The 15,816-nt window shown below is 36.9% G+C and overlaps 1 protein-coding gene across 2 annotated transcripts in view; it reads right to left on the bottom strand.

Moving 5' to 3' along the window:
• The window catches only part of LOC117294576 (G protein-coupled receptor kinase 5-like), a 98,513-nt gene extending 83,491 nt beyond the window's left edge, over positions 1 to 15,022 (bottom strand). For both annotated transcript variants that reach the window (XM_033777043.1, XM_033777042.1), the window contains exon 1: positions 14,619 to 15,022. In XM_033777043.1, the coding sequence (XP_033632934.1) occupies positions 14,619 to 14,670 (52 nt within the window). In that variant the 5' untranslated portion in view covers positions 14,671 to 15,022. The remainder of the gene's footprint in view (positions 1 to 14,618) is intronic.
• Between the last annotated feature and the right edge of the window lie 794 nt (positions 15,023 to 15,816).

Genomic DNA, 15,816 nt, shown 5'->3' with positions numbered 1-15,816 from the left:
GCGCACCGCATGTATTTATTCTGTCAACATCGTGTCAAAATGGAGCAGTTACGTGGGAATTTTAGCGTCTCTACGAAAAACTACACAACGTGCATGACCAATAGTAGGATTACGTATGAACAAAAATTATTTATTGTGTATTGTAGGTAGTTGTTCTTTATTTTGTTGAATTAGATGAATGCTTTCTTTTTTCATTGGGTAACAGTTAGAAAATGGAAAAATTGGAAGAACTATTTTTTACAGGCAACTCGGAGGTTTTTTTTCAAACTGCCGTCGTGCCCTTCGCAACTTTTTATGATTGCCGTGATGCCCTTCCAAATTTTTGAAAATTGCCTTGGTGCCCTAAATTTTTACAAAAAGTCAAGGCAAAACTGCCGTGCCCCTTAAAAGCCGAAGTATCAGGGCTGCAAGGGCTTTAAGGTATATTAAAGCTTCATGGTAATAATGATTTTAACTCAAACAGCAGACGTTTCTTTTATTTTCAACATTTCATGATCTGTAAGCTTGAAAATAAAAGATTAAAAAGCCAGGGTTTATAGTCTTGGTACCTTTTGTAGGACACAAAACACAATGTCCACAGATTTAAAAACTTACACAGTTTGGAGATAATGATGGAAGAAACCTTCGCATAAAATATAACTGGCTGAAGGTGCTGTAGTTTTACGAGAAATGAGCCAAAGACACAAAAATAATTTTCAGTGAGACAAATATTAAATTAAACTGGTAGTTTCACATGCTAAAAACTGAGATGAAATGTTTTTTGTGACATTGTTTTATTTTTTTATAAGCTACAGCACCTCAGTTAGTAATATTTGAAGGGAAGCTTTCTACCATCATGATCTTGTAAATCTGTGGACATTGTGTTTGGTGTTACAAAAAGACGCCAAATCCTTTAAAGGAAAATAAGCACATGGATATACTTCTGGTCTAGCTAAAAGGAAATTCCACGTGATTACGTTGTAAGTGTGACATGTTTTGTTGAAGAAACAGAGAAAGCACTACTACATGTACTGCATACAGTGAGATGAGACAACAGAATGTACATGTACATTCTACTCCTCAAACCTCATCATGCTTGCGTTACACTCCCACTCGGCCGTAATTTATTATAAAATGCGTACATACGGATTCCGATTTCTGCAGCATGCCCTATACAATCCAAGGCATGCATACTGCTCCATGTTGAAGGCAATTACTACTTGCATTACTGGGTGGACACTATAGACACATCACATAAATATTGGGTCAAACTGATCTAGCTGTCAAAGACGCCTTATTTTTCATTTTCTGATTTTTATTTTTCATGTAGGTAGGGATCATTCTATTCAATGGGGTTTGCTTTTTGTTTCGTCACAGCCTGTAATTAAAATTGACAAGTAAATAAGTTTCACACTAACGGGATTCTACATGCATGTTTTTGTTAATTTTAATGAAGTCCTAATTTCGGTTCTAAAGAATTTAGATATTTTAAAAAAAAAGGTTCGTCCTTATAATTTAACCAAAAGAAGGAATTGAGTAAATATTAGACTCTAATATAATTAAGTACAACAGAACTTGCACAATACATGTATTTTTGAAAATGATTTCATAAGTTTGATTAAATGATAACCATGTTGTTTTTAATATTGTTATAATGTTTTGACAGGCTTGTGTTTTTTAACATCTGAACTGTGAAATACAAGATTTTAAGCACACTGAATTTAAACAAGGTCTTGCGGAATGTGTTCTACTTCGTTAGGTGTTTATCTTATATATGTTAAAACCCTACTGTGCAATACTAAACAATAATTCTATAATGGATTTCTCTTGATGTTTTTTGTGCAATTACACACACAAAAATTTGTGACGGCCAAAATGTGTTTGTATCAGCACGCAAATTGCGCGTCTCTGCCCAATACCCTAGCTTTTTCAGCATGTATAAATATTGTGGTTTGCTTTATTTTGACCCTTTGTCATGTAAATTTTTATAGTGTGCGTTTTGCGGTTGCAGTGGAGATCTTACCTTTTTTTTTCAATTTTGTCTCCTTTTTATCAGAAATGGGGTTGATTTACTCTGGGTCCGCCTGACCGCTTATCTTTTTTGTATTTTATTCAGTGTAATATGATTGTTTGTAATGCAATGTTTGTACTAAATTTTTGCTACTTTTTTTAACTGTTGTGTATTTAAAAAAAAAAACCATATTGCTATTTTTGCTCATGTTTTTTAATCCTGCATTTTAATGTTTTTCTTGATTGTACAGCGCTTTGAAACAGTGGTAAAGCACTTTATAAATACATTTAAGTTATGGGGAGAGCCTCAAAAGTAATAATACAATTCATGTGACCAGGGCCCAATTTCATGGCTCTGCTTACCGCCCAATTCTGCGCTTACGATCACGATTCCCCGCCGAATTTCTGCGCTAACAGTGTAAGCTTAGAACGTGGTGTACGCATGCCCAAAAGCCAAAAAATTCGTCGCTAACCCGTGAGCACGGAATTCTCTGCTTTCGCAAGCGCCGACTCTGTGCTTACGGTATTGCAGAGCCATGAAATTGGGACCTGCTCATAAGACTGAACCTGGTTAGGATGGTAAAGACATTTTCTGAATGACTAAACATAGCTCCGGGTGCGCTCACTTCTCTTGCTGTTTATTTGTGCCTACATTCCCTGCTCTCTCACCATTATTAAAGAGAGAGATGATCTATCGGCAGACGTTTGGCTAAAGACGGCTTCAACCCACTATGTTTTTCTTTGCTGTCTTCTGGAGACATTATTAATTTCATCCACATTACATCTACCTCTTTATTCAATCCCTCTGTCCATTATTAAATTTTTACAAGGAAAAAAATACACCACCAGCTGGTGAATCATTTTGCAAATGGATTTTCTTCTTCACTTTTTTTTTCTTTTCTAAAAAACATTCACTCGTTTGTAATAACAAATAAGATCTTTAAGGTATTAGGATACTCTTCAGCTTTACTTCTGGCATAAGTAAGTTATGATTATGATCATATATGTAATTGTTACAACAATATGCAGGGTTCTTGCCAAGCACGGGCAAGAGATTACTATTGGGCTGATGATAAAGCATGAGTTGCGCGTAGCGTTGATTTTCGCAAATTGTGGCCAAATGCTTTTCTTTCTCCTTTTACTTGGATCAATTATCATAATATTAATTTATAAAAAGACAGAACCATTCAGAATGCTCCATATTGCAGACTAGGGCTTTTCAATGATAAACACCTCGCAATTCAGCGTCCTTTGTCCAAACTTGCTAAATTTGGGTCCAGAATTCCCCCCAGTTTTTAGAACTCCTGGGGAGAATCCCCATGTATTCATAGGATAGGACTTCCTGCAGAGAGCTATAAAATTATTTATGATACAATGTACCTGTCCACAAAGACCAGTCTTCTTACTTGGTTCTCAACACATGCACAAAAAAGAAACAAACCTATGTATTGAACTCAATTGGTCGTCGAATTTGGGAGATAATAAAAGAAGACAAAACACCCTTGTCACCAAAGTTGTGTGGTTTCAGATGCTTGATTTCAAAACCTCAAAATCTAATTCTGAGGTCTCAAAATCAAATTCAAATACTTTAGTGGAAATTGTCTTCTTTCTCGACAACTACGTTACTTCAGAGGGAGCCGTTTCTCACAATGTGTTACACTATCAACAGCTCTCCACTGCTTGTTATCAAATAAGTTTCTATGCTAACAGTTATTTTTAGTAATTACAAATAGTATCCAGTGGCTTTAAGTACTCTAAGTACCCTATAGTCAAGACCTGTAGTTTGCCTTCATGCACCAGTGAATGCATGTAAAACTCATTACCAGACTACCCTTTCCTTCCTCCATATAATTATCAAATATGTAGGCTTCATTACTTGTTAATTCAGGGGTTTTTTCCATTAAAATATCACTCCTAGGCTGGGCGGCAAACATGTACGTAATGCATGGAGGTAGGATTAGTGTTCCAAAACCATGCCATTCAAATTTGTGGTTTTTTTTTTTCATTTTCTATATTTATTAGATTGTCACAATGAATCTTAAAGGCAGTGGACACTATTGGTAAACATATGCAAAAAAAATAACAAACCTGTGAAAATTTCAGCTCAATCGGTCATCAAACTTGAGAGATAACAATGAAAGAAAACAACACCCTTGTCACACGAAGTTGTGTGCTTTTAGATGGTTGATTTCGAGACCTCAAGTTCTAAATCTGAGGTCTTGAAATCAAATTCATGGAAAATTACTTCTTACTCGAAAACTATGCAACTTCATACTACCAACCTCTCCCCATTACTCGCTACCAAGTAAGGTTTTATGCTAATAATTATTTTGAGTAATTACCAATAGTGTCCACTGCCTTTAAGTCATTTTCAAATTAGTTAAAGCTACAACAACAACAACAAATTTAGTTTAAATTAAAGTTGTCCTTTCTATTTGTTTACTAAAAATAATTGATGGGGGTGGGGGTTAGTTTTAAGAATTGAGTGACAGAATTTCTAATGTTTAGTTTGAGTCTGCAAGTATTGAACATACATGTAGTCGAATAGCAATAGCATCCAACATAATGTACTCTCTGCCTTGATTAATATGTTCACTACTTGCATTTATGTAGTGTTGAGTAGGAATAATGTCACCCTATGTGCAGTCCACTAATGGCACTTGCAAAGTATCAAGCGTGCTAAATTTACAGCCAACCTATAATTTGCACACATTCACAATTATGCACTTGCGCACAAATGCCAATCCCAAACACCCAGTATGAAAACACCTTTAAAGGATTTGGGTACTTTTTCAAAATGTCCATAGATTAACATCAAACTTACAGGGTTTGAAGATAATGATAGTGGAAAGCTTCCCTTCGTATTACTTACTGAGGTGCTGTAGTTTTTGAGAAATGAGTATAACAATGTCATGAAAAAATGTTTGTACAGTAAATGATTAAAATAATTTTCGTCTCATGAGACGAAAATTATTTTCATGACATTGTTTTACTCATTTCCCCAAAAACTGCAGCACCTCAGCACGTAATATTTTCAGGGAAGCTTTCTACTATCATTCTTCAAACTGTGTAAGTTTAGTGTAAATCTGTGGACATACATGTAGTTTTGTTGTCCTACAAAAGTTACATAGACCCTTTAAGTACAAGGGGAAAAAACATGTCCATGTGCAATTCTGTTCTGAATCACACCCATGGGAAATAAGGCCCTAAGACTGTTGATGTGTGAAGCATTCGGGCAAAATACATTTTTATGAAGTACCAAAAAAAAGCTGTTTAAAGCCATTGGACCCTTTCGGTACAGAAAAAAAACAAAAAGTTCACAGATTTACAAATAATTTACAGGGTTTACAGAAGGTAATGGTGAAAGACTTCTCTTGAAATATTAGTCCATGAAATGCTTTACTTTTTGAGAAAACGGTAAAAGAATATAAATTCTCGTTAGCGAGAATTACGGATATATTTTAAACACATGTCATCACACGGCGAAACGTTATTTTCTCCCGACTCCGATGACCGATTGAGCCTAAATTTGCACAGGTTTGTTGTTTTATATATGTAAGTTGTGATACACGAAGTGTGGGACTTGGACAATACTGTTTACCGAAAGTGTATAATGGCTTTAAGACTCGACCTCGATATATTGCAGGCTAACTACACAGGGTAGTTACTAACACGTTAGTAGGCCTACAATTGTACAATTGGGTCATTCCGTGTCAAATCACCCCCCCCCCCAAAAAAAGGCAATTTTAAACCCTACCCTCTTCAAATTTGCTCATATTTGGTTTATGGGGTAATCGTGGCTCAACAAGCTCAAACTTTAAATTTCACCTCCATCCGATAAACGGTTTTCACGCTACGCATGCTCTTTCTTGTTGATTTTGGTCAAAATGCGCCTGACCTCTGACTCTCAAACGACCATAAATCGGTAACCTTTGGGTCAAATTGGTTGAAATTGGTGTCTTTGGAAAGGAAATTGTGTAAGCTTTCCAAATATGTCTTTATTTTTTGTTGTAGGAACATGTTTAGGTCTGATAACCTTTTGACCTCTTCTCTAACCTTGAATTTGACCTTGTGGATCATGTGACCCGGCACTGAACTTCGGTGAAAATTTACCCTTGACACGGAATGACCCAATTACTTAGTGCGCTATACAAAGTAATTGTACAATTTTGTATTTTTACTTGGAGATGCTAACCCCTCCTCTATAATTAGCCAGGATTTGGCAAAAGGGGACACAATGCTTACTTACAATACATGTATTAAAATGACAGATAAAACAGGGTGACCAAGTTTAAAATGAGGGTGGACAAATTTAAAACAGGGTGCCCAAATTTAAAACAGGGTGCCCAAGTTTAAAACAGGGTAACAAAAAGACACCCATCTGGCCTATCACTTGCTCCTCCTATTCTAAACATAATATTGTGAGGAGCCACATGGATGTGTGTCTTGATTTCCTGTAACAAAATGAGCTAAAATCCTGAATTTTTAGGAAGCGATAATTGAGGTCACTGCATGTGACACTTCCTGTTTACACATTCCCTCCAAAATGTTTGAAACAACCTGTCTCTTTGTATTCCATTTCCACACTCTGCCGTCAAACAGTGGAGCAATTGATAATGTCTATGGGCATACTAATGTGTAGTTTATTTGCATCTCTATCATTGAAGCCCTCACTGCATACATCAGCAAAAGACCTTCACCAGAGTTAATTTTAGGTCTGGGAGTCTGCAAGGCTACTTTCATTATTTGATAAAAAATTTACAGCTCTTTGTCTAACGTTGGTGCAGGAAAAGCCGAGGTACAATTTTGACATATAAATTATTTATATTTTAAAAAGGACCGTTGACAATTACTTTAAGATGATGAAAAATCTGGCCCTGCTTTGTCTGGTACATAATCTAAACGATGTACGCAGCATTGGCTGATCAGTACAGAACGGGTTTATAAATAAATAGCATGGCGACTCCGAAGCAATTCAGGATCAACCAGTCGTTGCGTTTAGGTACCCTAAACACAGCAGCGACATAAATAAACAGTCACAGAATCTTTAGAAAACAGCACTAGCCAACTACTAATCAGAATAAATTGCTCTTCAAAGTCAGTGCAGTCCGAGAGCAATTAGTATAAAATGCCTGCCATCGGAGAATTGTACATTGACTAAGCCATTGCTGAACATTTCCCCCCTCGCAAAATGTTAGCAGCGCACATGCTTTGTGTGTCTGTTGTTGATTATATACGAGCTGCCCAACTGGCAAACCCTAAGTTCAATCACAACTGTTGTTTGCACTCTGAATGATAAATTGTATTTTTACACTTTACACAGACTTTATACAACAAAATGTCAATTGTAAACACGTAACTGTATTTGCAGAGTATACAGATGACCTTTTTAAGTGACCCTGTAATGCTGTAATTATCCTCAAAAAAAAATCTAAAACACATAACCAAGCAATATTTTCTTCCGTACCGGTAAATGAACGAAGGCAGGAAGGGCATTAGTCTGATCCCTATTTGGTAAAAAATGAGTATGCAATGCATTGAACACAGGGATCAAGACAGACAAAAGATGGTGGTAGCATTGTTATATAGGTGAGGTCAATATTCAAGGTTTTTAATCACTGATTTTTGAAATGTTTGAACAAGGAGAAGAATTGGCAAGTACACATACCTTCAATTACTATAATTATTATCAATCATTGTCCAAACCACTGATGGCTCTGTGTTTACAGTGAACACACAATCTAATTTAACAGAAGTGGGTTAACTGGGGGTGGGAGGGTTCATGAAAAGTCCTTGAACAAGAAAATGTGTTGCGCCATCGTCAAGACTTTTACAAGTGATGTTTGAAGCTTTGCATGGTGTGGGGTGTTTAAACGGTTGATAATGACCAGCTGGAGCTCTGTTTATAAGTGGTTGTAGTCGGATACTACGCGCTAGTCTTGGTGCAAGACGTTTCTTGTTACGGGCGATGCGGGCGCAGTCGGTGAGTTGGCCACGCTGTGTGTGAAAGGAAAACGAGAACACTTGCACCAAGACTGCAAACGGATAAGTTTTACAGAGTTTCTTACTTTGATTTACGCCTTTTAACCAAAAAGGCATTTATGAATGGGAAAAAAAGAGAAGTGACTCGTTCTTTAACGGGTGTTTAAAACCTTGCGGGGTCATTGCCGTGTGATAGAAGACACGGCAACGACCCTGCCTGTTTTAAACGGCGGTTAAAGAACTCGTCGCTACACTTTTATTCCCTTAGTAAAACTTGCGGGTACTACCACGTATCTCTTTTGTGGGAGTGTTGGCTATGAAATGAGCCGATTTGGTTTCAACCGTTTCAAACTGTAGGCCCTACATGTATACTCTGCTCGTCTTCAGGGGAAAAAATATTTCTACAACTACAATGTAGGCAAGCCTGTATGCTTCGTTTTTGAAAGGGCAAGGCATTCTCTCCTTCGTAATGTACATGTAAAGGGGACCCTATGAGAAAATCGTAAATTTCTACTTAAAAAAAAGCACTTCAAGGTCACCAAGGCAATGACCTGGGCCCAATGGACCCTTCCCATGAAATATGCTAATTACATTCACGCATGTGTACAGACCCTATTGGTTGTCAAACGCCATAGAGTTGTGCACTAAGCAGACGCGCATTGCGTCTGCGTCACGCAGCCATTAGCCATGTACAAAACAGCGCGATGTTCCCTCATTTTGCCACCTCAAATGTTAGTGCGCATGCCCTATGTGCAATTAACATATTTCATGGGAAGGGTCTATTTCATAGAGCTGCTTTATAGCACAAATTTTGTGGACACTATTGGTAATTGTCAAAGACCAGTCTTCTCACTTGGTGTATCTCAACATAAATGCATAAAATAACAAACCTTTGAAAATTTTAGCTCAATTGGTCGTCGAAGAAAAAACACCCATTGTCACACGAAGTTGTGTGCGTTTAGATGGTTGATTTCGAGACCTCAAATTCTAAACTTGAGGTCTCGAAATCAAATTCGTGGAAAATTACTTCTTCCTTGAAAACTATGTCACTTCAGAGGGAGCCGTTTCTCACAATGTTTTATACTATCAACCTCTCCCCAATACTTGTTACAAAGTAAGGTTTTACACTAATAATTATTTTGAGAAGTTACCAATAGTGTCCACTGCCTTTAAGCAAAAAAATTCTTTCTTAGTAAAATCAGATTACAGGCCAAGATGCCACTCAATTGTTATGCTAAGTAAACAACAGCTAAATACCAGTCACAAGCAATGTACATACGTATACATGACATGATGAAATTTAGGCCAGTAACATGTTAAAAATAAGCGAGCTATTTTCGTGCTTAAGCAAATTTTTTGCTTAAGCAGCTCTGAAATTGGCCTGATACTTCATGGAGGCAATTGCCTTTGTTGCCTCCATGAAGTATCAGGCCTGATATAGGTTTAATAGGATTAATCAGCCCACTCCTTTGGTCACACAACAATGCATGACTTTAAACACTCAGTCCCAAACACACCTTGACATTGTTGTTTACATCTACAGTCTGCAAGTTGTTTATCAATAAGACTTCCCCTTTCTAGTAAATATAAAACCACATGCTTAACCACAAGAACTGACTCATTCATGGTGAATTGTCCAACAGTCTACCCTCAATTAAAGTTTGCTTGTCTGCTGAAATTAATAAGTAGGCCTACATTGTACATAGTATTGTAAAACTGGTCCACAAGTTATGTACAGTAAAATGGTAGCTTATTGTTGATAGAGGAAGTGGTGTACTGACTAGGGGCCTTTTCGAAACCACGGCTTCGGCTTTGGATTTGGCTTCAGGCTCCGTTCTCTCATCTGAAGCCCTGAGCGCATACTCAAATGTACGCCTTGTTGTTGAAACAACCGCAGGGCCAAGCTAGCCTGAGCCGATCCAAAGCCGAAGCTGTGGTTTCCAAAAGGGCCTAGGAGTACATGTAGGAAGAGAGTCTGTGATGTAAATGTTATTTTATTGAACAAAATTATGTAAATTTGTCTCTTCATTCTGGGTGTATCAGCTCCTACATGTAATGTTGACATGTAATCACTATAATGCAATCACTATAATGCAGTTATTTACATTGCAGAGGATTGACGATTGCAAACAACATAGGCCTACAGTGCACATCTTCAAGGCTACACTAGCTGTATCATGCATTAAACAATTTGTTTTTTTAATTTAGGCCTACTCATAAAAAACATCAACTATGGAAAGGTACCGTAAATATTATGTCATTTAGAATCTCCCAATCTCGCTTACATTTTCTAATGTATTGATCCAGTCTATCGAAAATATTTACATACATGTTGCAGGTATCAATCCCGGCCATATCTCGTTGGGCCCCGCTGTCCCCTTTCAATGTTGGTTCCAATTGCCGATTGTGTTCTGAGTTACAGTCAACATTGAGCGGGGGGCGGGAGGCGGGGGGCAAATGTTTTGAATGTGAATGGGAAGTGCACAGGGAATTGTTGTATACAACGTTAGGAAAGGGTGGCCCAAGCATTTTGGCCGGGATTGTAGTACAAAAAAAAACATACAAAAATGCTTCAAAGGTACATGTTGGGTCATACTTCAAAATTTGTGTCATTTCTATCCAAAAGCTTCATACTTGTTATGGTAATTTGGTTGTAAGCATCTTACGGTATTATTTTATCTGATAATGCCCCCTGTTGATTAGAAATCAGTAAAAAAAAAAATTGGATCTTCGAAGCGATTCATGCACAAATCCTTCCTCAGATTTCTAAGAGTTGGTGTCCGTTCATGAATGCTGTGGCCAGAGTTGCAGTTGGGACCCACTTTCACCTCACTAAGCGTGGATGGATTCTACATTCATGTGAAAATACAGTGACAGTCTTTTGCTGCTTTGTCAACAAGTAGAGACTTCATTCAGCTGAAACTTTCACAGGTGATTTTTACTGTATCTTCCTTTATAATTTTGTATACATCAAAGAGCCCTACAAACCAGTCAATGTGCAAACCACTAGAATAATTGCATCAGTTTCAACACAAGTGCAATCTACTGTGTATGTTCTCTTAAAAATAATGTTTCTCAGTTGCACACGAGCCTCAGAACAAGTCTGCACCAAGGAGGCCCCCTCAAAAACAAAAAAAATAGTACACATACTGTGTAGAAACTGAGTTCACACTCCTATCTCTCAATTTCATCTATCACATTATTGAAACACCACAGTAATTGATGATACATTGTGTATACTTCACACTTGACGGACAGATACAATGTCGTACCAGATTGCTTATTGTGATATTCATCCATGTAAACTTTGCATCATATGGTGCAAGCACTCAATATTGCAAATTATCAATATTTCTTTGTTTTTAAAGTATTAGTTAAGCATGCGATAATAGTCATGTTGCTCTTGAATCATTGAGTTGGATTTACATCACTGGCGTTCATGCTTCATTTTTATCATTGAGGAAGTCCTCCATGGTATAATGAAAGGGCAAGGGCACCAATAAGTTTTGCTATACTCCTAGATGAGGAAATTGTAAATTTCTATTAAATATTTCCAGGGGCACCAAGGCAATGACCAGGGACAATTGCCTTTACGACAATAAGCGTGCATCATTACACTTCATGTATAATGCAAGTACTGCCATCGATTTCACCAAGCTCATCCTACATGTAACTTACATACATTTATGTAGGATTAATCTTAGGACTTAGGACGAGTTAAGTTCTGTATCCTTAGACGTTAGGACACATTGAACCCATCCTAAGTTAGGACGGGTTACCCGTCCTAACTCGAGATACACATGTAGAAATTATCCCAGCATTTCATGATATAGGCTGCTGTACATTTATAAAGGTTTGTACAACCAACTTTGTAAGCAAATAATGTAAATGATCTTCATTTCCTTGAAACAGGAAGTGTTTTAACCTTCTGTGTAAAAATGGTTTTTGTAACACACTTAAAATGCGGAGTATAGATGAAAATGACATTGTGCCTTGTGTTTACAAACACACACTGCCTCCACATGTCAGAACAGGGAGACTCAAGTAAAGTAACAGCTAATTTAACAAAAAAATTAAAAAACTACAATTCAGATTTTATACATGCACAAAGAAGAGAAAGTGGCCAACCACATTTAATCTTGGTATGTAAACTGAGAGGGAATAAGTCGATCAGCTGAGAAGTTTCATTCCTTAAAACTATTAAAACTCGCTTAAATTCTTATCTCTGTAATAACCCCAATCTGCAGCTTGTTGACCTCTAGGCCTATTGATTAATTGATTTCTGTAAGCTTCCTTATATGGCTTAGGCCTACTATTTTTTTTACATCTACCTTTCTCATGTACATGTTAATAATATCTGCTTGTTGTGTATTCCTTTTGTAAATTTTTATCTTTCAAAGTATTTCAAAGTTGTTGCCCTGGTTTTACTTAATTAATGGTCTTAATGACAACAAAACCACAGCACTTTCCTTAGAAACATACATGCAGTATACATTAGCATCATTGCATCTTGTCTCAAAGTTATAATGCTACACCTACACTTTTGTCTTTTGGACACCCTATTTTAAATTTTGGACATCCTGTTTTATCTGTCATGTATAGTAGTACACGTGAACAATTTGGACATGTATCCAGTTTTTCAATTTCTAGCAAAGTTGGACACCCTTTTACAAAATCCTGGCTTCAATTCATGTAGCATAGTGTTTCACACATTTTGAACACAAATCAGTCTGCCAAACTGTCTTGGTGCCAATGCCAAAACAAAAGTTATAAATTTGTGCCACATGATGATAGTTGACAGGAAATGAATAAACACCATCAAATGATGACTAGAAGAGAAATGTAGTCTACAGAGAAGGTCATACACAGTTTATACAGAGAAATAGTCTGCAAATTGTTTACACACACATCATGTGTGAAGTCAGCCAATTTGTCGGCTATCGACATCTGTTTAGACGTTTTGGCCTTTGATGTGGTTCGTTTCCCCAAGAAAATAAGGTTGAGAAAACTGAAGAAAATAAGGTTGAGAAAACTGCCTTGATGGCACCCAAAAGCATCAGCTCATTCAGCAATCACTGGCTCAATTTGTTTGGTGGGAGTTTTTTTAGGCGACCGCAAAAAAATACAAATTCACTTGTGTTCATACTTTCACTTCTGTTTGGATACCACTGTCTCTGGTCTGCCATTGATTTCACCAAACTCTTCCTAACTTAGGATTAATCTTAGGACTTAGAACGAGTCCCAGCCTGGCTCTGTAACATGTAAACCTTAAGATCAATCCTAAAATAGGACTAGAATACTCAGCTGTCGATTTCACCAAACTCCTCCCCACTTAGGATTAATCTTATGACTTAGGACGAGTTCCGTATCCATAGATGTTGCGACGCATTGAACCCATCCTCAGTTAGGACGAGTTATTCGTTCTAACTCGAGATAGGATTAATCCTAGTGTTTCGTGAAATCAGCTGCAGACCACATGTAACTCAAACGTTACGTGAAATTGGCTGCCATTGTTTTTTTGTTTTTTTAAACAGATTGTAATACCTTTACCAATCAATTAAAATATGGAGAGCAACAGTAGGTCAAACTTCAGGTAAACTTAACAAAAAAAGGCATATGTAAAGCTCATTTCTAATGTAAAATGTGACACTTCATTCACATTGTTGGTATGTTGCTACTTGCAGCAAAGTACTCCGACAGACCCACTCTGCAACTACTACAAGGATGGCTTTACGAAGAAACCTTGCCTGGATTAGTAACCTTGGATTATTGGCTTATGTCCACATCTGACCACCATTATTATTCCATTCATTGCCAAATACAGTAGCTCTTGTTTTCTCAGAATACGATAATGTTTTGGTCATAATATGAGTTTCAATGCGGGAGATGAATTGGATAACTTTCCGTATGGCGCCACCACTTTTTCACTCATTTTTACAAAAAGGGATATATCAATCAGGTAAATTAGATACTATATTATTTTATTTCGTATGAAAAAGTGGTGAATTGGTTAACAGCTTGCTTCGCCTAAACTATGCAGTTTGGCAGGTTTTTCCACAACACAGTCCATTGGCATTGGCACCACGAGCATGGACAGTGTGGGTCATTTTGGATAACTTTCCGTATGGCCCCACCACTATTTCACTCATTTTTACAAAAAGGGATTGAGGTAAATTAGAAACTATATTATTTCATATTGAATGAAAAAGTGGTGGCGCCAAACGGAAATTTTTCTTTCATTTTTAAAAAGGATTGTGTACCTAGCAATAGCTATGCAATAGAGATAGCCGAATTTTGTGCTACAGCAAACCAATGCAATCAATCTAGTAATAATGCTAAGCAAAACACTAAAACTCTCTCCAATTTTGTATTGGCACAATTACAAATCTTTCCCCAAACAAATCCAAAAATGTCAAACAGGAGTAACTGACCATGGATGGATAGACATGTATGAAACCCAATTCCTATGAACATGATGAATGACATTTCGGGTTTATAAACACAGTTTCGCCATCTTTTGATTTGACATTTCAAAATGTCAAATTAAAATCAACAAACAAAAACTATTCGTAACTTTTACCACAAAATACCCATTCCAATCACACACTAAATTAGGACATTATTCTTTGTAAATAAAATATACCAACCTTCACGTGCTTTCAAATAAACAGTGTTGGCCACAATATTTTCTAACTCCATAACATAAGTCCCCTACGCCTGGGGCGCGATAGTCCTCGGTCAGTGTGCTGGCTAGTCGGTCGGCCGTGCGTGAGCCGTCACAATTTCTCTGGGTGTGGTGGTCCCGTAGCTAGCCGTACGTCGTCGTACGTCCTCACGCTAGCCAAAAAGGAAGCAAATCTTTCGTGAGGTATTAACTCGATTTTCCAATGGTGATAACCACTATCTCAACTATCCATAAGAATGCTAGAGACTCAACACATGGTATCATACATGATACATTACATTATGCGGGTGTTAAAGTCGTATATTGCCGGTCGAATTTGTAATCAGAGTTACAAAATCCGTACTATTTTTGCACAGTACGATAAATAATGACTGTGTAAAAGAAATGCATTTTTTTACGCACACACACAAATATGGCTGGTTATGGACGGTTCCATTTTTTAATTGCGGGGGTTTTTAAGTGAAGTCCTACATTCATGTTGTTCGACCGCAAAGGTTCCTAATTTATGAAACAAATGCCGCTAATAATAATGGAACGTAAATCCATCATTCATTCATGCAAATCCATCTTCAAACAAAAGAAGCAACGTGAAACTGTTATTTCTTGACTTGACAAATTATGATGACAACATTTAAAGATAATAAACGTCACTATTTTGTTTACATTCATCAAAACAATCGTTTGAGGAATTGGTCCATGGTTTCTCCTAAACATATTTTTAATTACTTGAATTTTATGAATGCTCAAGATAATAAAAGTTTTACATGTGTTAATATTTGTGTGTTTGCTATGTAAGACAGTTTGTTTATTAACACCAAGATCATCTTTGTGTGAAAAACATGGGATAATATGCAATAACTATTATTTTGTTTGTAGTGGTAGTCATTCAAGCATAACAAATTGAAATTTTTCTTAATTTCGTTCTTCAAAACTGTGCCCTTCGTTTAAAAAAATCAATTTCAGATTTATGGTTAGAATTTCGTCAGTTTTTATATCATAAACATTGCCTTAAACTAATTAATAAGAAGGTGCCTTTTGTGCTCTGTTATTTTGTTTGTTGTTATAACACCTTGACCTTTGAACAACCCATCCGATAGGTGCACCCCTTAACTTACACTTTCTATTTATGAGCACACAAGAGGGCGCCATTTGGTAAATAG

This window comes from Asterias rubens, chromosome 9 (genome assembly GCF_902459465.1).
Source record: "Asterias rubens chromosome 9, eAstRub1.3, whole genome shotgun sequence".
Taxonomy (NCBI): domain Eukaryota; kingdom Metazoa; phylum Echinodermata; class Asteroidea; order Forcipulatida; family Asteriidae; genus Asterias; species Asterias rubens.
Note: the sequence above shows the minus strand (reverse complement) of the source record. Positions and strands in the feature narration are given on the sequence as shown.